We start from the raw sequence: 23,904 nt of genomic DNA on the forward strand, positions 1-23,904 counted from the left end.
CATCTGTGCCCCCACCTCAAAGTTTCAGGAACAGCATAACCATACCAGCAAACCAATGTGAAAAAAGAACAACACACTTTGTTTTGGGCTCATAATTGTGCTGCACATTGCATAGAAATCTGTCATGTGTTATCCAGGAAGCAGACTCTAAAACAGGGGTGGGAAACCTGTGGCCTGCCAGATGTTGTTAGAGAGGATAGGAATTGTAGTCTAAGTTTTGACCATGCTAGGCTAGCTGGATATGATGGGAGTTGGTGCCCAAGAACATTGGAACTTTCACCATTTGTGTAAAACAGTGGTCTGTTCCTATTGTAATACAGTTACATAATGTTTTTAAAAGAAAAGAATTGGAATTCAGCCATCCATTAAATACCTTAAAAGTTTGAAAAGGCTATGTTTTTGGTTGATTTTCAAAAGAATTTTCCACCTTCTGAACCCACACTTTAAATACCAAAGGACATATTTTATGTCCTTTTGTTCCTGCACATTCAGCTAAAGTGAGTCTTCCAACCAATGAAGCTAAGCCATTGTACTTGTTCCATAGAAATACCCTTTTCTTTAAACTCTGTCTTTCATGTTAAGACACACGTGTCACAATGCGGGGCAGGGGGATCCATTTTGCCAAGATGCTTAGAGTGACAGCTAGATCTATAGACTCAGTAGTTTATGGCTAATTATTGCTCCTTTCAAGCTTCTTTTTATATTCCAACTCTTCCCATACACCCACACACTTGTAATCTAGCAACAATATGCCTTTCATTTATTCCTTTTCTGCTGAGGAGCCTGTATATTCCTGACATCTTGGCTGCATGTGCTTTTCCAGCTACAAACAACTTTCTTTCTTTAATCTCATCATTTGTAATTTCCTACACTTCTTAGTCTCTTGCCATTCAATTCTTTTTTCAATAGGGGATCAAATATGAAAAATAAGGTTCATTCAAACACAGAGGCATGGCTGTCTCAAAAGGCAGCAACAGTTTCAATGCCAACACAGGAGACAAATGATTAAAAAATGTTCAGTTCTCTTTGCAATAACAAGGAGATTAGGAAGAAGTAGAGACACTATAAAATATTTTGATTATTTTAAGAAGAAAGAAGACACATTTATCAATTTCTAGAGCCTAAAGAAGTACAAAATGTAGACTAGATTACTGCAATGCTCTCAGTGTAGTGCTGCCTTTGAAGACAGGTGGAAACTTCAGCTGCTGCAATGATCAGCCACCCAAATCCAACTGGGGCCCCACTAAATTGGTTACCTGCTCATTTCTTAGCTCAATTCAAATTGCTAGCCCTGATTGGTCAGATACACCAGGGGCCTCCAACGTGATGCCCGTGAGCGCAGTGGTGCCCTTGAGGTCTTCCCTAGGCACTCATCAAGCATCTGAGGCCCACCACAATAGTGCTACATGACTCTATTGTTTTCTCCCTTGGAAAGTTACAGAGCAGAAGGAGGGAAAGTAGCAGTGTAATTCCATAGGGGCCAATATAACATTTGTATGCTTTTAAACATATTTTTGTGTTTGAGCTAATAGCATTTAACTCTAATTAACATCAAACTGTTTGTTTGTTAACTGCTTGATCTTCTCAACAAAAATAATGCAGAAGTATGCTGCAGGTAGTTTAAATGCTTTCTTTTAATTGTGTTTTAATGTGTAACAGTTTTGCAACCTCAGGAATTTATCTGTAACTTAGGTAACTTTTTTCCCTTAAAATTTTTTTCCATTTGTGGCAATGTATATAAAGAGCAAATGCTTCATGGGCAAGTGTCAAACTTAAAGTAACGCTTAGTGGAAACTGTGAAGAATTTTTTTTTTTTGGCAAATGACCTGTGACCAAGGAAACATGACCAAGGTGACCCATGGAAACTCATTGACTCCTACAAATAAATGCCTCCAGAACAGGCCTCTGTGGAGGTGACACTTCACTATGCATTCACAAGCTGAATCAAGGCAGGCAACACCTTAGTGCAGGCATAGGCAAACTCCGGCCCTCCAGATGTTTGGGACTACAATTCCCATCACCCGACCACTGGTCCTGCTAGCTAGGGATGGTGGGAATTGTAGTCCCAGACATCTGGAGGGCCGGAGTTTGCCTATGCCTGTGATTTTTTCCATTTCAACCCAACATTTATCATTTGCAGGGAATGCAAATGTCACAGAAGTCCCCCCCCACTTTTTTAAAGGGTTTCATGCTCACGAGCATCATATTGCATCATCTGTCTAATGAATTTTCTAATTGCTCCTCCTACCCAATTAGGAGGGGGTGATCCTTCTTGGCATTGGGCCAAGCAGTCAGGTGCACCAGCGAGCTTGCTGCAGGGAGCTCTTGAATGCTACTCAAGTCTGCTCTGAAAGTAAGAACGGGGAATCTCTTTCCTTCCATTTTAAGCCTGATCTTCCTGTGATGATAGATGATAGATAGCTATATAGCTAGAGAGCTAGATAGCTAGATATGAAAGTTTATTTTATTTTTCATACAATGCCTTATGAGGGCTTGACCTAAAATGTGGAGTAGAATAACTAAATAACCTGCAGTTTATCAAATTTCCTAATCTTTGAGTGTGCATGGAAAGTGACAACATGGGGGGCACAGGTGGCAGGGGAAGAGAGACACTAATGGTATCACATACAAGACCTATATTTGTCCATTTTTAGCAGGCTTCCTCATGTTTCTATTTAAATTTATAGTCACAGAAGTGCAGCTTCAGGAAACTTTAATTTGAAGACAGTTGCTCGCCAGTTTGTTTATTTATTTCATAAAATTTATGCATAACTTGAAAGGAGTTTACATAATGTTAAAACAATAAAATCAAGGGGGAAGGGAAATACAACAATACTTTAAAACATACAGAAGTTAAAATACTAAAGTAGATAAAAAATTCCTAAACTTTCTGAGCATATGGGTAGGCTTGTCTAAACAATAATATTTTTAGCAGGTGCCGAAAAGAGTCTAGTTAAGGTGTCTGCTTGATATCAATAGGCAGGGATATTATAAATTTATGTTGATATTATGTTACTATGAATGTATAACTGTCTGTATTGTGTAGTCTTGCTTACTTGGGTTTGTGGAGTGTGTGTTTGTGTGAAAGACCATCACCAAGGTCTTTCTGTGACTTTGGCTGGATAGGAAAGTATTTTGGAAAAATCTTAGTGGGGAGGGGGTGTATGGACAAGATTACAAGAGCCGAGTGGCATGCATACTTGCTTTTAACTTTAGTCTTCTGCATCTCTCAGTCTCTGCACATTACTGAAATGCTATAACATGATTTTTGCTCCCTGTACTTCAAGGGTAGCCAACGTGCTGCCCTCCAGATGGCCAGGGAAGATGGAAGTTATAGCCTGACGACATCTGGAAGGCACCACATTAGCTACCTCTGATATGGACATTCCAGCAATCATGCCGGTGGCAAAGTACAGAAAGCAACTTACTTGTGTCTTATATCGTTCCTATCCCAGGATAACTTTTATAGCATATATGGCTTACCTCGTCATTGAGACCCAATCAGAAGTAACTGAATCAGTTGCAAAGTTTGTATTAGTGTTGTGCCCAAAAAACCTGACACATTTTTCTCAACCAACATGCATCAATTAAAGAGGAAAAAATGCATTAAAATTATCAAATAAAGAAAATATCAGTGAAATTCACATTGGTGGGGTGCAAAAAAAAAAATGCACTTGACTTTGTTTCAAGGTGGTTTCTTTTATTTCATTCTCATTTATTTCATGTATTTCCTTTATTTCATTCCATAAATAATCTATTGGTGTTCTGTAGTCTACTGCCTTCCTGGGTGCTCAAGTTTCCTGAAAGTCCCATGGCAATTTGAACTAGGTTTTCATGTAGGTATGGGAAAGCTGCCTAATAAGTGCCTGGCAGCTGCAATATCTTTATTTTATTAAAGGAATCAGTGCACAGGAGCTCTGTAGACAGTCTCTTTGCTTCCTGTGCTTCAACTAAAGCTCAGTAGAATACCTCCCGTGAAGCGTTTTCAGATCAGGAAGCACAGGCAATCAGGGAGGTTGCAGAACACAGGAGAAACATTTAATGGGAAGGAAGAAAAACACACAGCACCCCATGGCCTGCTCACAGTGTTCAGGTAAGCTCAACATCACGCCCACCAAAGTTCTAAAGAAATTCTTAAGTTCCCTGAGAATGAGACAAACAAACTGATGCTTTTTCACGCAGGAGAACAACTTTAGAGAATTTGGATGACTCATTTCAGCACTTCACTAGTTTGTATTCCAAGCTGCAAAGCAACTGTAAAGCTATAAGCAACTACATATTGATATATATTTTTTGTCTAATGGGCTTTCCTATATATTTTTTAGTTTCTTTCCCCCTCACATATGTGTATGGACTCAAATATTTATTTTCATAATGTGGAGACCTGTGGACTATTAATAAATTTGAATGTAATACCGAGTAAAGCCTTCCCTTTTGCTAATGCATCTAAAACTTCACCACTAACGCATAATAAAAAGGTACCAAAAGACTTCAGAAACCCTGCAGTATGCAGAACTACAAAACAATGTGTGTGGGGGGGATTAAGATGGGGACCCCAAAATATCCTCATGCACACAACTTGACAACTTGGATAGGACAGATCCAAAGAATTGTCTGGATAGGTTCGTTTCCTGATTAACACTGCAGAAGAGCTGGCCAGAGAAATCAATGAAGAAACCAAAAAGTTTAATGCATTGAACAAAGAAGTTCCATCAGGGTAGAGAGAGAGGGAGAGGGAGAGGGAGACAGAGACAAGAAGGAAAAAGAAATTAGGGAGGAAAGCCCATTGGCCTGTGAAGATCACACATGGGCAGGGAATGAAGGCTGAACCGTTGCCAAAGGAGAACTGTGTATGTGTGTAGAAATGAAACTAAGCAGCTGGAATGATAACAGAAACCCTTTACATTTCAGATTCTTGGCAAGGCTTCATTTGGCTCCACTATTTCTTAGGATTAGTAAGGTACTAGTACAATTAAATTCAGGATGTTGGTTTGCAAGGGGTGCATGGAAAAACTTGTGGTTCCAGTTATTGTAGATTTAGGAGCCATGCATATTTATGACAAGAAAAAGGATTTCATCTAGAAATATTTGAATTATCTAGAAATATTTGAATACTTTGAATTTTTGGCCTTGGTACCTCGGGTTACAGATGTTTCAGGTTACAGAACTTTGCTTCAGAATGAGAACAGAAATCGTGTGCCGGCGGCACAGCAGCAGCAGGAGGCCCCATTAGCTAAAGTGGTACCTCAAGTTAAGAACAGTTTCAGGTTAAGAACGGATCTCCAGAACGAATTAAGTTCTTAACCCAAGGTACCACTGTATAATTTAGCTACTTGCTAGAATTTGCTGGAACTACCCGGTATTTTCTCTGCAGGCCTCTTGTTCCTGTTTTCAACTGAAAAAATCATGAATGAAAATGTATGGTCTTAACTTCCACTCGAACACTTAAACCTAATAGCTTTTTCCTGAATGTAAAAGCCTTCTGCTATAGTTACAAAGTGTAATTTATCATCTCTTAGCTTTCTTTATCTAAGCCAAACAAGGCAAAACGTTTTGGTCTCGCTTGTAAACCTTATTCGGAATTCCTAAAACAATTTTAGCTTTTATTGTGAAGAAGGGTATGAGAATCTGAACTTTTGATATGGTTTATCTCTGTAGGTCATGGCATGCGTATAAGATCGACACAACTCTAATATAGTAGGAGACATTCCATGATATACCGCATTTTCCCGTCTATAAGATGCCCCCATGTATAAGGCTTCCCCTATTTTGGGGGACTTAAGAAAATGGGGGGATGGCCCAGAGTATAAGACTCCCCCTAATTTTTGACATTATTTTTAAGGGAAAAAACCTAGTCTTATACATGGGGAAATACGGTACTTTGGTGAGCCTCGAATTTCCTGCCTCCTGAAAGGTAGTCAGACATATTCTGAGTTCACCCACATCTAGTACAGGATACTCAACTCCAATGGGATTCACTCACACAATTGGCAAGGTGATTTGAAGGCAGATAGGAGACAGAGATAGGGGTGCCTGGCATGCTCTGGTCCATGGGGTCACGAAGAGTCGGACACGACTGAATGACTGAACAGCAGCAACAACAACAAGGAGACAGAGATGACCAGGTTCTGATAACAGCTCATTATCAAAGCCTTTCACCCTTTTGTTAAGTAAACAGGACAGCCAGTTTTCAGTCCTTTTCTCTCTAGAATGGGCAAGATGAGAAATGGGCAGGAACTCGGGGGGGGGGGGAAGAGAGAGACAATATTTGCTTATCTCAAGGTCCCTCCCTTCCCTTCTATAAGGCTTTAGCTAAAACATTATTAAAACCCCAAGTTTTTCAGTAGCTTCCAGCTCCAACAGGGCAGCACTTACCCCAGTGCTCCACAAGACTCAGTTCACTTCTGCTTTGCTTTAAGGATAGGTATATTTTCCTTTTGTCCCACCCCCCATCCACTTCTAGTGTGGGTTTATGGCAAAACAGCCATGCCTATGTTTCTGTCAGCCTTTTAGAATAGTTTGTATGTACATATTGTAGAATTTGCTACCTGCTTAGATTGTAACTTTGCTGTCTGAAGCAGCATTTATATATACCTTGTCTCTCCTAGGGTATATATCACTATACCAAGCTTTCTTTATTCCTCAGTGCAGGAGCTTCTTGTGGGCATTAGGTTAAGGGTTAACACACATCCATAACAAGTGCACATCACAACTCCAGCAAAAGATCCTAAACCTCTCAGCAGTATGTATATGAACCTACAGGAGCACTGGCTGTGCACATTTGAGTCCAGGTAACATTATAAACTAGTACAGCTTATGGCAACCAAAACTACATACAATCTTCCAGAAGTGAGATTGTTGGTGCTTGGAACTAAAGGGAGGCTATTTCAATATCCTATTACAAATTACTCAAGTAATACATTGAAATTATATTGTCATCGCCTCAGCTCAGAATGCTGCATGTCTTCTCAATCTTTCTTTGACTTTGCTATAGCTTTTAACCTGGTGTCTTAGTAAGTTTCATTGACAAAATCATATTCCTGTCATGGAGTGGCTGGATGCAGAGGAATGGTGGGAGGAACCAGCTGGGGAATCAGCTGGGGAACCACCAAGGGAAGAAGGCTCAGAGCCCAGGTATTGGTGGTGGCACAACAATGGGTGGTCAGAGGGAGAAAACTGGGAAGAGGAGGTGTCGGAAGGGCTTAGTGAGCTGGGAGAGTCTGTGGCAAACAAGCTCCCTTCCCCCTGGTCTGCCCAAACCAGAAGAGACATGAAGCAGGAGAAGCAAAGACAGGCACACAGGCAGAGTTTCTGATTGCTTGGGGGAAAACCCTGGAGAGGAGGAGACATAGACAGCTGTGGGGAGTTGAGAAGCTTTAGTCTAGACAACTGATCCATGGGGCAGGACCTATCAGGGATAGGTTCCTGTGCTCATTAGACCTGACACTCCACCAAGTCTGTGCAGATCCTGTTCTTGCTAATAAAGAGCAAACTAGCTAACAAAGAGCAAAGAGTGCACAGTATGATTTACAGCTGGCTTGCTCTTGTCCCTTCCCTCCTCTAAAACTCTGAATGAAATACTGAATAATATTGGTCTCCCAAGACTGATTCCTAAGGAACTCTACCAGATTGAAAGGTAGTTATCATGACCCATGACTTTGCAGTATGTGGTGGCAGTTTGATAAAGTTCTGACAACTCACTTAGGGTGGGAGGTAGTGGGAGGGAATAATAATTAGAGTCTTCTTAGGAGCACTTCTATGTGATGTGGAATGACTGAAGGGGGCCATCAGGTTTAGCATTTCTATGAGAATATTTTGTTCAACTTTGTATTTATTTTTAAAAAGATTTTAATAGTTTATTAGCTTTATTCAGAAAAGCTAATATTGCACAATTATCAGGAAATGCTGAGCCAGCCTGCCAACCCTGAACCAAACAAAAGTAAGGCATAATATTGCTTACATTGGCAGTGTGGCGTGCCAATCTGACAAATTTTAATAATTAATTTTTAAGTTGGAGGGGGTGAGAAAACCAGATGAAAAGGGACCCAGTAGGCTAAGACTGCCAGTGTGATGTGCATAAAAAGCACAGCAGTTGAAAGAAGCTTTTCAAGTTTGAAAGAGGTCAGTGGGGTACCACTGGGAACAAAGATGAGGTGCCCATGGCTTTATTATTATTATTTATAAAAGCCAGCTGGATGGTGGCACTAAAAGCAAAGTTTCTATCTTTACAAAAATTGATAGGCACAGTTGAAAGGAAAGACATCTAAATTGAAAATGAGTAAAATCACTCAGCGTACCGTCTGATATACAATCTGTTAAATGGTGAATGGATACACGTAGAAATAATCATGATTATTAGACGAGACACATGAAGAGAAAGGATATCTGCCAAATGAAAAGGTGTTAAACTTATAATATTCTCAGCGGCAATACAAGAAGCACAATACAAGCCAATGGGAAGCTGTATACTGTAGATAAATAGATATAGCATATGGACAGCAATAAGAAATTATGGAGTATATTTAGCATCAATCAGAGTCACTGTGAGTAAATGGGATTGTGCCAGGAAGATTTTCTCACATAGAGACAGGGAAATATTAACACCAGCCTAAGAATTGTATCCAAGAATTAGCTTCCCACTGATCTTAGCTTAGTTTCAAGAAGCTTACATCATCCTAGTACTTCAGCTGAAAAACTGATTTTAAAATACTTTTATCTCACCATTAGAAGCTTTGTGTGGCACAGTGTTTCCTACCCCAACTTGCATTTTTATCTTCACAATAACCTTGTTAGGCAGGCTAGGCTGATAGATAGTTAAACGTCCAAAGCTATCTAGCAGCATGCAGCTTTACCCAGGTCTAATCAAACATTCTAAAGACAGTGTAACACACTGGCCTTGTTATTTAAGATTTGCGTGGCCAGGCGGAGTCCCCTGAACCCCGGGCAGCCCCTGAGGGAAATAACGACACGTGACAGCGTTCTATGGGATTAAATTGGCCACAACTTTATTAATATTCAGATGTAGGGAGACTTTGGCTCAGGCATTGGGCGTTTATTCTTCCCAGCCCCCCCCCCCAGCCAGGGTTCTGGGTAATTTTAGGGTTATCCAGCCTAAGTGGGGAGTGGGCTAACTCTGGAGAACATATGTTCAAGCAGATAGCCTGCCCCCCTGTTCGCCACCGCTGGAGGGGGAGGGCAGTGACGACCTCTGGGCGTATGGCCAATGCCTCCCCCTGAAACCCCTTTAATGGGAACCCTGTTATCGCCGCCGCAATGGGGGTGGGGGTCAACGCCCCATGCCCCCCCATTTTATAGATGACAAGGATTCCGCCCAAGGCCTGCAACCGCCAAAGTTGTGACGAATTGCTACGGGAAAGGCGAAACCTGCCAATGCAGGGAAAGTCCTTTCTGGCCCTTCAACAGCGACCTTGACATAGCAGCACCTGCGTGCCTGTGGAAAAAAATGGTTAACCTGCAAAGTAGATGTCAATTGAGGGAGTGGAGGGTGGGGAAGCTCTGAATCCAACGGCTGCTTCCGAGGTATGACTCAAGTTCTATTGTGTGTCCTGTATATTCCCTCCTTCTACCTGGCCAATCCCCCCGGCAACACCTCCCCAGCCGGGATTGGGCGGCTGCTGGAGTAGGTGGAGTCCACAGGTATCCAACCTGGGAAAGGTGGTGCCAGGTCCAACTGCCAGGAGCTGCTCCGTGATCACGACCACGTAAAACACGCCCCCCATTTGATGTGGGGAACGTTCATTCCATTCTTCTGTTGCATGAGCTGAACTGTTATCAGACCTGCTCTTCTGAAATACGGGTGCATGTTTTGGTGTGTCTATCACAAGCCCCTATTGTATTCTATTCATCTAAGTTACACCTTTCCTCCCTTTCCCCATGCCTACAGCACTTATCCCCAATAATTTCTCAAGATTTTTAATGCATTGTATGGAAGAATGAGTGCACAATCACACATTAATAGTGCACCAACAGTGGTGGCACTAAGGAACAAGGTAGTCTTTTAGCTCCACATAAATGATTGCCTTTGCTATAGCGACACTGTAACAATAAATACCTAACTAGAGTGTACATTTTACTCCATACTTTTATTAACTGGAACATTTAAGATTCAGAATGTTTCTCTTACTTATCATCATTGCAAACAGCTACTACAAAGTACTTGAAAAGAATGAAGAGCAGTGAGGAGTGTTACTTAGGATTCATGCAAGCATTATGACAAATCCATTTTCTACCTCTGACACACAGGGAGCTGCTAAAGCAAAGCATTTCAAAAGTTTTCTGAAAACTGTAGAGTTCAAGAGATGTCTAAGATTTTCCTCAGATTTAATAGCATTTATTGATTCAGAGCTATGAACTTGGGTCTAAACGAGATTTTTTTTTATTCGGTTATTTTTTACAGGTTATGTTATTGCAATTGTTACCACAGTCTTCTTGTATCCTGCTATGACCTTTTGTTTCATTCTACTGCTGTATGCTTTTGGTAAACATGGAGTAGGTCTGCCACCTTGTTGTGTGTCCCCCCCCCAACCATCTTTTTTTTGGGGGGGGGGACAACAAGGTGGCAGACATACTCCATGTATACCAAAAGTTTGGCAGTGAATTTGGGAGTTGATAAGCACATAACTTGTAGCAGTGTTATACAATTCTTTAAGAGTTCTGTAACTTTACTGTAAAGTTCTGTAACTTACTAAATTTAGAGGCACTTTCTATCGCCTCAGGGACATAGCTGTGTGATCTCCAAATGCATCTCACACAGAGAAGCTCAATGAAGCCTCCAAGTAATGAAATATGTGGGACCTTTGCAATGCCAGAGTTCTCTCCAAAAGTGCTGAACATTGGGAAGTTTAGAGGAAGGGTCACAGCTTAGTAGTAGAGCATGTTATTTGCATTGGTTTAAGTTTCAATCTCCAGGTTGGTCTAGAAAGGAATTTGTCTGGAATCCTGGAGAGCCTCTAGCTCCACAATATTGAGCCAGATGCATAAGCGAGATGGTTAAGATGTAGGAATGCATTTTTCTATGCTGTTTCTATGCTACTTCAGGTGCAAGCATTCTTCAGTTCCCAATCTCAACAGGCCAGCTCAAAGAAGCACCTTGTTGATGAAGCTTACCTGGACAGTGAGTACCTTGCTCAGACAGCAAGCTGTTTGTGCATTTAAAGGTAAAGGTAAAGGGACCCCTGACCATTAGGTCCAGTCGCAGATGACTCTGGGGTTGCGGCGTGCATCTCACTTTATTGGCCGAGGGAGCTGGCATACAGCTTCTGGGTCATGTGGCCAGTATGACTAAGCTGCTTCTGGCGAACCAGAGCAGTGCATGCTAACGCCGTTTACCTTCCCACCGGAGCGGTACCTATTTATCTACTTGTACTTTGACATGCTTTCGAACTGTTTGGTGGGCAGGAGCTGACACTAAGCAACGGGAGCTCACCCTCTCGCAGGGATTTGAACCTCCGACCTTCTGATCGGCAAGCCCTAGGCTCTGTGGATTAATTCGCATCCCATTTGTGCATTTACCACTGGGTAAATGAAGCTTCCTAAACCAGTCTCTTTGAGGATGGTCTCACAAATTACAACTGCCTCATGCAAAAGATGGGGAAATTTCCGAGAGACTTCATGTGTATGCTAGGCTCAACTCCCCAGGTTTTGAATGTACCATAATCTCCCAGGGCTATTCAGACAGTAATTTATATACTGTATTCTGTCACTTTCATTTCTTGTAATAAACCAATATTTCTTTATTTCTTTTGTATGAGAACTATTTGTGGCTATAAAGGGTAAACACATGTTCATAAGGAATGCATGCCATAACTCTAGCAAAAGATCCTAAACCTCTTGGAAGCGTGTCTATGGAGACAATGAATACAAAGAGTACTGGACACACATGTGGGTTCAGACACATATATTGTAACATGCTCTCTAGATGGATTACAGCTCTCATCAAACCCAGTCAATATGGCCAGTGACAATGAAAGTTGTTGATTCATTAGGGATGGACAAAAAGTATCCAGCCCATCCAGCCCAGGAACAATTTGTTCAGAATAAGTTTCGTTAGGATAATCATGTAAGCAGCTCCTGGAGACTGAAGGCCCTGCTGCAATCTTTATGCAGTTAACAGGACCATACTAGCCTATCCAGCACCAAAGTTTGCCCAAGCATTCTAAGGAATATTTTCACTGTTGACAATGGGGAGAAGGAAAACCGTATGGCTAAAGACAGAAAAAAATCCTGAGGTGCACATCTCCAGTCAGAAAACAGGTACACATGTAGAATTAAGCAAGTAATTTGTAAAGAAACAGCTAATTTTTGCCCAACAGTGGCTTAAACCAGCCGTGATGCTATAAAAACAATGTGTTTAATGGGTATGGGTGCCTGGGATATTTCTTATTTGCAAACTCTGATATGAAATACTTATTTAAACATGATTTACTACCCAGTGTTGTTGTTTTTTAAGTGCAGATCAAGATAGAAACAGGATGGAACACACTTATGAATAAACATGCAAAACTGACATGGTCTAGAAATAGAAAAATCCATCCAACTCTAAGAGCAAGTAACAATGAAATAGACAATTGTGTGCTAGGTTGCCACAATAGAAATAAAAAAGAACATGCAGTTCTTTTATAGCCCTTCCACTAGGTTTCTTGTAACACAGCTACTGCTCCCTATCACAATCATTTCCAAGCATACCATCTGATAATTTCTAGAAAGGGAAAATAACTATGCTGTTGAAATCATTAGTAGCTGTCTTATTACAAAAGAATGTCAGAAATAGACTGGAAAGAGAAGTTGCTGAATTGCAACTTATTACCAAACTTAAAACCATGGAGAGACCTGGTCTGCATAGAGACATTGGATTCTTATCTCATTATACATGCTTTTTCTTGTAAGACCAATTGCAGTCGTTAACAGACATCAACAGGTTTACCACACCTATCAGCCAATCACCCATTCCCACCACCCTTCTGAGTAATACTCCTCCCCACCCTCTCACTATATATAAGCGTCTGGTGACTTCTGTTTCAGTGTATCTGAAGAAGTGTGCATGCACACGAAAGCTCATACCAATAACAAACTTAGTTAGTCTCTAAGGTGCTACTGGAAGGATTTTTTAATTTTATTTTTAAATCATTAACACTGTAAAAAGCCCTGGTTTGTTTCTCCATTCAGAATTATGTAATGGAGTATAAACTGCAGCCCATGTGGGAAATGTTAGCAATAATGAATGTTGAGAAGTGCAGGTACCTATATTAAATCTTTTCACCTGCATTAGTCAATTAGTGAGGTTCATAGTTTGCTTGCTGGATCTTTTAGTAATGATTAACAAGCAATTTAATGCTCTATTGATTTCACTGAATCTACATTAACAGCACAATACTATACATGTCTACTCAGAAGTGTGTACAGGATTAAAGTCTTAATTTCTTGAATAAAAACTCTGCAAAGTTAGGAAACATAATATTTTCCCCTAAGCTTGTTTGCCAGTTTCCTGCAGATCTGTTAGTGAAACCTCATAATGCCACCCCAATTTGAGGCTTGTATGCAGGGAGGGCCTGCCCCCATCTGATGTCACTGAATATCTGGATGTAGTGCAAGAATACCATTTTAGCCACATAAATGGGCTGCTGGCATGTCTGATCAAGGGAGAATCCACTTTATTACCAAAAAACACACCTCTCCCTCACTCCTTTGTGGAGACTCCCTTCCTTTTATCCTTCCCCGCCCCCTCAGGCTGATACAAGCTTTGTTTATGGAAAATTCTCACTACTACAAGTGAATTATATTATAAGATTGTTTCTTATTATTCTTGGAAATAATGGTGCTTGGCATAGTTTTTGTGTTAGGTACACACTTTTCAATCCTTTCTACAATTTTACTGGCTTTCATATCCCCCCCATTATTATCCACAGTGTCATTTTTATGCAGATGATATCCAGATTTATTTGATTTTTTTTTAAAAAAAATAATAAGCCTTCAGCAAACAGTGCAGTCCTGTCTGATTGATGTTAAAAACTGAACAGCTCAGAAACTGCATGATAATACAAATTTGATAGATACCATGAACTGGGGCTCTTTTTGCAATCTAATTATTCTAACTTGGCAGCAATCTCTTACAAACAGAAGAAGTTTTATATTTTGAGATAGGATTTGTCGTTCAGAAATTCACGAGAACTTTGAATTAATTTGAGATAAAGACACAGTGAATAATTATATAGCTCAATTTCAAAATGATGAAAAATACCCATCTTCAGTTTTGCAAGCAAAGCATGCAAATTCAATAAATATATGCAGATCTATCTAATCTGCATAATTAATTGCAATCACAGTGGGATGTGTACTGCAAAGCCATGCAGCGTAAATCAATAATGAAAGTGAAAACTCACCTTTAGCTTTGCTCTTTGTTGCAGCCACTGGGACCAAGGAAAAGATTGCAAGAGGAGAAGAGAACAGATAGGTTAGTCAGAAGCTCTGACTGAGAATACAAAGAAAGTTTCACCACTGAGTCGAGCGTAACAAAACCCAAATTCAAGTACCTGTATCTGGCCTAGTTATTTAGATCAGCTCGTATGATTTTTCCTGACCTACACCCTTCCAAGACAAACAGATTCAGTATTTTGAAATGCTTGTCGACGCCAGTTGTTTGAAAATAGATAATGGGAGAGGCATTTACTATTAGCCACAAATTATACTGTCAAAACAATTTGTAAAACAAAAATAAATATAAATATAAGGATGGAAAGATCTGTAGTACATCAAACAAACTTTTATATTGATCAGAATCAACTGGTTCCTTTAACAAATGTTTTCTCCCTTTCATTTAATTATTAAGAATAATAATAATAAAGTGTCCATATTATGGTAAGGTTTCAAACATGATAGAACACCAGGAAATTGGTTAGGAACTTGCCCAATGGTCCAGGTTCCAGGTTATTTGAACTGGGCCCTAGATTTTCTTCTCCTCCATATTTTTAAAAGGGTATCAAAAAAAGAAGAAATCCTTTGTTCCTAGAGTGCCTGGGCACATTGCAAAATGCAGTGCTGGAAAGACTTCAGCCACCCACTATCTTAATTTTCCAAATTTCTGTAATAGGCCTGTCCCACTAGTTCTTTAAGTACCTAGTAATACCTCTGCAGAACAGTATTTGGGTAGGATTTATGAGACCACCTGCTGACATCCATAAAGTATTATAACCTTTCATTCTTCAAATCATAGTTATTCAAGTCTTTTAGTTTACAAAGTGTTGAAAAAGAACATAGACACTTTCAGCTATATTGCTTCCCTCAAGTTGAATCTGATCCGCCATGTTTGCCATATGATCTGGTACAAATGCAAGCACAATGCATGTCAGAGGACAAGAAACCCTAAAACCCATCCATATTTTAAATAAGATTATTTTTGGTGGTGATTTATGTCATAAATTGTTTTTATTTAGGAGTTAGCTATGGTAGGTTTGACTAATGAGCTTTTTTCTGGAAAGGTGGGCGACACAAGTCATATACACAGACATTATGGGAAAAGGGAAATAAAATAAAATAGTAGTTCTTTTAAATTCTCTAAAACAACTCTCTCACATGTACCAATGGGGCTGAATGCTGCAGCCAACTTATGGCTTATCACTTTGGTCAAGGAATTGCATTTATTTTGTATAATGAGTAACATAGTATTCACTAGAAAAAGTGCTTATAGTATCTGTGGTGTGGTCATAACTTATGTCAGTAATGTATGAAGCTCTCATTACATAGAACTGCATGATCAATGAGGACGTAACAGACTTCTCTTTCTTGTATTCCAGTACCAGTGACTGGTGGAATATAGGGCATCACTGAAATTTGAGACCCCAAGGTCCGCCACTGCATGGATTCAACCGATGGTTACAAGCATGCTCTTTTCTGTACAGTAGTCCCAGGTGATGTTTTGAGGAACAATTTCACTAAATTCTACCAGCTTATATGTGGACTGCACTGCACTAAATGAAATAAATAAATCTAGTTTAGGAGTTTCAAGCAAGGAGCTTATCAAACCATCTTATGTGCTGGATAGCAATTCCCACCCCACAATGTGTTAGGGACTGGTATCCTTTTTGGTGCCTGAAGTATCCCACCTAACCTGGCGTGTAGTAGAGTCACCACAGACTGGCAGCCAATGGTTTGTGGACTGGCACCAGTCCACGGACCACCACTTTGAGTAGCACTTAATGAGGGCACTTATGTGTTAATGGCAGATGCTGTGCTAAATCTGTCCTCTACTATCTCAAATGTTTTATTTCTCCTCAAAAGAGGCTTCCATTTTTTCTGCTCCATTATTAGGGCATGAATTAGGCAGATTTAGGGTTTTGAGCTAATCTTATTGTTGTGGGCAGGCCAAGTATGATGTATATGTTTTCTTTCCAGTAAGCATTTCTGTAGCACTCTGCAGCTTTCCTGGCTGCCCACTGTTCTTGATCTGAAAAAGTCCCTTGGGAGGTTTTATCTCATTATGGGTTGTATTCAACATAGCACTAAGGTGATCACTCCATCAACTGCAAGTATTTCTCCTTCTACAATTGAAGATTCTGCCCTTCTCCTTTCTCTACACATCCTCTAAATCTGTTCTGGGGCGTCCCTCAACTCCCCCGAGCAGATTACGGGATGTTGTGGTGCACAAGTGCAGGAAAAATCCCCCTGTGATAGCACTAATCCTTGAGCTAGCCTAAGTATTCCATTGAACAACACTTTATTTATTGCCTGGAGCTTTGACTGAAATGCTCGTACCTGGAAAGAGTGAAGACTGTGCACCACTGCTGAGACTATATAGAATGAAGGGGCATTCACAAACATCACTCAGCCAACACAAAAGTAAGGCATTTACATAAAAACAAACTTTTACCCCCACTCAAGAGAATTTTTTGGGTGGAATTTCATATATATATATTTAATTCCCTTTGATAATTTTTAATTGCTATTTCTACTTTCATTAATTGATGGACAGTGTTTAAAAATGCAGGATTTTTTTGTCACAGTATTAGTAGTTCCACAGGAAAATCAGGATTACAAGTTGCTTGCTTTCTAAGTGCAGCTATACATTCCTGTAACATGGTGGAAACAGAAGTACTACTGTATATTTAAACTGTGTTTTAGTATTGAAATACTACTAAAATATGAACACTGCAGCAACAGAAGACCCTTTCAGAGCTATTTGATTGCAAACCTTTCATGCCATAATACTTCACTTAGAAGTTAGCTTCACTGAGTTCAATGAGACTTCTAGATGAAGGAGCATGGGATTGCAGCTTCACTATACATCTTGCTTCTAGGTAAACCCTTGCAAGTGCCAGGATGGTGCTTTAGTACAACCCTCTGTTTGTGAAACCTGAATGCACATTCAGCATAGGATTTTGCCATATTATGATAATGTCAACTTAATGTCATGCTTGGTGAATTGTGTCATGACATGCAGAGTATATGTTTGTGTCCAAAAAAAGAGGATAAAATATAAAGCTTTGGAAACGCTTGACCTGAATGTCGGACATTGTCAATGAATAAAGGAAACACAAAAGAAAGATTGCAAATGTAACTGGAATTAGGCCAGGTAACAAGGCTTGTTAGCCCAATTATAATTCTCTGCATATTCAGTCTAAATGAACATTACTGTCATCTCTGCCATATAAATGTCATGTTCAATACTTGCAAATGTTTCAATTGATGGGCTGGTCAAACTGCAATTCAACTGTCAAAATTCATAGAGCAATCTAATTAGCTAGAAATGGTAATTAAAAATGTTTTTGCTGCAGAAATTGCTGATTTACATCAGGGCTCCACCCATATGATGTGTAAACAAGGAGACATTTTCACTATAAACATTTATAAACCTTTTTTTCCACTGTTAAAAAAGAAAAAAAAAATATGTTTCCCATTAGCCTTCTTAGAATCCTGTTTGTGCAGTGATCTTTTTCTGCTGTGTGCAGATGTTATGGTATCCATTACAGTTTTGTAAATATGAAATAATGAAATTGTCAGGTTTATGTCATAGGTGTACAGGTGTATTTGAATGGTTGCCATACTTAGATGCAATTTCATTTTATGAATCACTGTTACTGAAATTAGTACGAATTACTAATATATTAATTAGATGGGAGGCAGAAGAAATTTCTTGCTGTATAACACATTTGATGACTGGAGGATGCTAAATTTTGAATACTCTTCAAATATATCTCCACCCTTATGTCTTCCAATATATATAAAAACTAGAATTATGCTGTATTTGTGTAGAAAACTGCCATACTTGTGAGGATGACTAAAGGAGTCTCAAAATAGGAGTTTATTTTCATTTTTTTCTCTCTTGAAGCTCATATTCTCATCCATATTTATTTATAATGTTGTGCTCTTATAGCCATTGCAATGTGCAAGCTTTTACTGCAGTGTAGTGGTTAGAATGGATGGGGACTTGGGTGGCACTGTGGTCTAAACCACAGAGACTAGGGCTTGCTGATCAGAAGGTTGGCAGTTTGAATCCCCGTGACGGGGTAAGCTCCCGTTGTTCGGTCCCAGCTCCTGCCCACCTAGCAGTTTGAAAGCACATCAAAGTGCAAGTAGATAAATAGGTACCACTCCGGCGAGAAGGTAAACGGTATTTCCGTGCACTGCTCTGGTTCGCCAGAGGTGGCTTAGTCATGCTGACGCTGTCTGCAGACAAACGCCGGCTCCCTTGGGGTATAGAGCGAGATGAGCGTGCAACCCCAGAGTCGTCCGCAACTGGACCTAATGGTCAAGGCTACCTTTACCTTTTAGTGGCTAGAATGGTGGACTAGGACCTGTGATACGAGGGTTAAAATCCCCATTCAGCAATGAAGCTCATTGGGTGATCTTGGGCGAGTCACTATATCTGAGCCTAATTAACTCACAGGGGAGGTAGCATGTGTGCCACCTTGAAATCCTTTGAGAAAAGTTGAGATACACATGCAATTAATTAATTAATTAATTGCTAGCATGGCTTGTATGTCTTGGATGGCCATCTGCCATGGATGCTTTAGTTGAGATTCCTGCATTGCAGGGAGTTGGAATAGATGACCCTTGGAGTGCCTTCCAACTCTAAGATTCTATGACTTATTTAAAGGAGACTATCTGAATTTGTTGGACTACCCAAGAGAGAACGATAACTTTAAGTGGCTAGATAGCAATGCATGTCAGAGGAAATATATATCTTTCATAAACAGGTTTTCGGTATTTTTAAACTGTTTAGAATTTATTTGTTTATTTTAAACATTTAGGTATCTTCATTTGATTCAGATTTTAGGGCAGTACACAACCCATTTATCTTACTCATCATAACAAATATAATGATAAAATGCTTGAAACACATTTAAATGTTATCAATGGGAAATATCTATAAATAAGAAATCTTATTTATTTTAGTGATGAACCTGAGGTCCATCACTAAAAAAATATTGCAATCTCAGTGTCAGGCAATCCCTTTAAGGCTGCAAACATGCACCACATTATTCAGACTTGCATATCGACTCATGAATATATATGAATAAGCAGAATTACTTTGTTCTGTCCTGACAAATTGCATTTAACATTGGAATTATTCTACTCATACCTCCCAGTATTACCTGGGAGCAAGCGTCATTGAACTCAGCTGAGCTTATTTTTGAGTAGAAATGTACATAATTATGCTGTTTTCCTGATTTAGTTATCCAGTCAAACATGGCAGCAATTCCATCACCACCAATGTCACTAACTTTTAACTTTGAATTTTAACATTTTGCAACAGTGTACAGTGGCTGTGTAACAGTACTGTTTTAAGACATTGCTTTAATTAGTATATCACTCATATACTATGACACCCAGATACTCACACAGGACCTTCACCACCCTCACTAGTTCTGATTTGAAGAAGAGGTTGAGCTGAGTATCGTCTGCAAACTGATGAATGCCCAGCCCAAACCCCAATTATCTTTCCCAGCGGCTTCATATTAAAAAGCATGGGGAAGAGGACAGAGCCCTGAGGCACCCCACAAGTAAGAGCCCAGGGGTCCGAACACTCATTCCCCAACATCACTTTCTGGACATTGCCCAGGAGGAAGGAGTCAAACCACTGTATAACAGTGCCCCCAGCTCCCAACTTCTCTAGGCAGTCCAGAAGGATGTCCTGGTCAATGGTATCAAAGGCCCCTGAGAGATCCAGCAGAACTAGGAAACAGCTTTCACCTTTGTCCCTAGTCTACTAGAAATCATTGACCAGTGCAACCAAGGCAGTTTCAGTCCCATGATGAGGCCTGAATCCTGCTTGGAAGGGATCCAAATGGTCTACATCCTCCAGGCGTACTTGGAGTTGTTCAGTGACCACCCACTAAATCACCTTGCCCAAGAATGGAAGATTTGAGACTGGGCAATTGTTGGCTATATTGGCCGGGTCCAAAGATGATTTTTTAAGAAGCGGTTTAATAACCACCTATTCCAGTGGGTCTGGGAAGTCTCCCTTAGAGAGAGAAGCATTCACCACCCCACAGAGCCCATTGCCAAGCCCTTCCCAGCTCGCTTTTATGAGCCAGGAAGGGGAAGGATCAAGGAGACAGGTGGTTGGTTTAACTCGTCCAAGCAGACTTTCCACATCCTCAAAGCTGCTATCTGGTTCCCACTTATCTGGAGTGCAAGCCCATTAAATGCAATTGGATATACTACTGAGTAGGCATGCATGGCTGTTTTCAGACATTTTACAGTGTATTTTATTTTATGCAACACAATGCTTTCACTTTACATTTCCCTCCAACCTTCCTCTGAATTTTCATATAGCCTTATTCCAATTTATCAGATCACCCCCTCCCCCCGCAAAGCAATTAGAATTGTATTCCACAATCTTTTTGTCAGTTTTTGATTTACTTTAAGTTGGTCTCACTGCCAAGTGCACTAGTTCTATTTGCAATGTTTTGCCGTTTATCTTTAGAATACAAAAGCAGGCCTTGGTTCACTTTCTAATTCACTAGACTGTTGTTGTTTTTAACTCACTTGACTGCTTTCCTTTTCTTTCCCCCCAAAGAAAGTTGCACGTGATTTGAAATAATTGAGTTATACAGAGTTGGCTGTGTAGTGAATATGGGAGTCCTTCAATGCACACAAAGTCTGTGTATGTCGGAGGTTCCATGACTGCAAAGGGAGTCATGTTTTGGGAAATATATATATATATATATTTAATTGAAATCCATCTTCTATAGTAGTAGTGATTTCATTTTTAAAAGCTAAATCATTTCTAGTTATACAGCAAGACATTCACTGCATAGTCAAAACCTTCATAATGTATTAAACTCCCTGTGTAAATGTTATTTTCTCTATTCCTGTATGGCATTCACAATAGAGGACTGAATCAGCTCTCCCACAGCACAACAGCAGCTATTCATTTAAGGGTGGAGAGAAACTCTGAAGACTTGCTTAAAAATGCAGATGAATGAATTACTGTTGACAGCTCTAACTTGTTTCTTGGCAACTCTGACAGGATGTGGCATTTCCCCATTCTTCTAACCATGAAAATGATTTGAAGTAAACTAAACCACACAGAAACATCAAACTCCATTACAAAAGAACACACAATGGAAATATTAATAGGTGCTATTTAACTTAGCTCATTATTTTAGACAGAAGTATCATTCTAAAATGCCATCCTGTTGCTTGTATATCAGACACAGAATGTGATTTGAAAGTAATAATAATATATAAAGGGCAAAATTCAAGGAGAAACGTGAATGTGGGAGTGAGGCCAAAATACAGCTATTTGCAGCAATCTGCAGCTGTGAACATATGCTCTGTGGTATTTAACCAGATGCAATTGTTGCTATCTTGGGGTAGTACATTAAATTATACCAACATGCTCGCCATACCCATGTTTTGCATTGGGAGTGTATATAAATATGCGGTTCTGTTCCTTTTGTAGGAAGCAAGCCAAAAACTGGGGGGGGGGGGCACTGAACAAGCAAGTCCCTTTTTATTAAATGCATGTATGTTTAACAGAAGCCCTTAGAGGAGAGACAAGTCTTCATAGGAAGACGTGGCCTAAATAGTGTTAGGCAACACAAACATGAAAGTACAACGTAATTTTCATCCTCAAAACCTCACCATCCACTCTTTCAAATAGATGCTTATGCAATGCTAACTAAATAATTCATGAGACTGGAGATGCCAATCCAAGTAGCCTATTCCCTTTGAAAGCCTTAGTGTGCAGACTGAAAGCCACTGTAAGTCATAAATGTAGCTCTTTTTTATGTCAATTTGCTTATTCAAATGAGTTACATAATTTTCCAGTCAGGCTCAACTGCAAAGATATCTTAAAATTCAGTCAAATTAAAGGCTGAATAAAAGTAAAAGACTGGTTCTCATACAGTATTTTGAAGTGAAGTACCAATAAAACTAAATAAAATCTGACAATAGACTTGGCATTCTATGTTACCAAGTAATCTAGCGAAGTACTTGAGAAGAAATGCACCAAGAAAGGCCTGGTATATTATTCAGCAGCAGCAGCAGCAGCAGCAGCAGCAGCAACAACAACAACACAATCCACAAATGTAATATAATATACTGTATCATTCAAAAACTTTTTTTTAAAATACACCAGCTATTCAAAGCTATGCCAAATAAAGTAAGGATGTTGTAGTGAATAGTGTTTCAGACTTTGAACAAGAAGACAGGTTCAAATTAACATTTTGGCCAAGAACTATATTTTGTGACCTTGGGCTAATCACTACCTTTCTGTCCAACCTACCTTAATTCACAACTGTGATGATAAAATGGGGGAAACGATGTGCCATCATGGCTTTCACCCTGTCCCAATGCCATCTAAGCAAGCTGTAGTGGTGCTAGTGTCAGAAGGGTAGCTCTGTCCCACAACACTGGCTGCTACTGACTGCTGCCATGAAATAGTTACTCCTGACTAAACAATTAATAGGTAGCATTAAAATAAAGTTCAAAGCAAACCATAAGTTAAGGTGATAGTAAAGTATATAATGGATGACAGTACAGACATTTTAAAGATCCACTGGTATCCTTCACTGGAGCAGAATGCAACCCAACAGGGTAATCCTTATTAGATTTTTCTGCCCAACCTATGATAAAGGGAGTGGGGGAGAAAATGACTCTTGAATTGAAGACCCGAAATATCATCTGAATAAACTCTGTGTTGCACAGTGCCAAATACTTTGTGTACTTGTTGTTAAGTTAGCAAAGATTCATTTTAAAATTTCAGAGTATATTTAGCTTTGTTATGGACACATTCTTATGCAAATGATAATTGTAAACAAGTCATGAAGGTGAAAATTGTTACTGTGTGCCGGAGAAATTAAGACAAATTGAAAGCAAATGTGCACACTGTATAAGAATCCAGCGGGGGATAACCCATGGAAGAGGAAGATAACACATGACTGAGAATTTGAATGTTAATGAAATAAGTCAAGGGAAAAAGGATGTGTAGCATCTATAGCAGAAGACAGTGATTAGGGCAGATGTTGAAAAATGATTATCAACTTTAGACCCCAAGAGCAACGTAAATGAAATCACATCCTTGTGTTCTGGGAAATAAAAGAGATAACTTGGATAGACATAAAGAGAGGCTTTAATTATCTAAAAGTACATTGGGAGCAACCCATGATAATTCAGAAGTGGAGTTATTAAAGGAACACAATGTAGAAGTAATTCAGAAATATGTTTATTCAAAAACATCAACAGCTGGGTTTAATAATAGGCACAACGAATCAGAAATGAATGAAGCCCAGAGACAGAAGATTATTGAACAATTCTAATCATATTATTAGGTTTGCCACACAAAACAATATATAAAGCACAATTTATGCACTTTAAAGAAAACAATTTTCAGTGACAGAATCCCAAGCAAATCTAAGATGCTGCTGATACAGTACAACCATT

The 23,904-nt window shown here is 39.6% G+C and overlaps 1 protein-coding gene across 1 annotated transcript in view; it reads right to left on the reverse strand.

Annotated features, from left to right (window-relative positions):
* Nucleotides 1-23,904, reverse strand: part of CADM2 (cell adhesion molecule 2) — a 382,977-nt gene that overhangs the window by 176,624 nt on the left and 182,449 nt on the right. The window contains 1 exon segment of the mRNA XM_033146823.1: nt 14,400-14,426. Coding sequence (XP_033002714.1) covers nt 14,400-14,426 — 27 coding nt within the window.

Source organism: Lacerta agilis, chromosome 4, assembly GCF_009819535.1.
Source record: "Lacerta agilis isolate rLacAgi1 chromosome 4, rLacAgi1.pri, whole genome shotgun sequence".
Lineage (NCBI taxonomy): Eukaryota > Metazoa > Chordata > Lepidosauria > Squamata > Lacertidae > Lacerta > Lacerta agilis.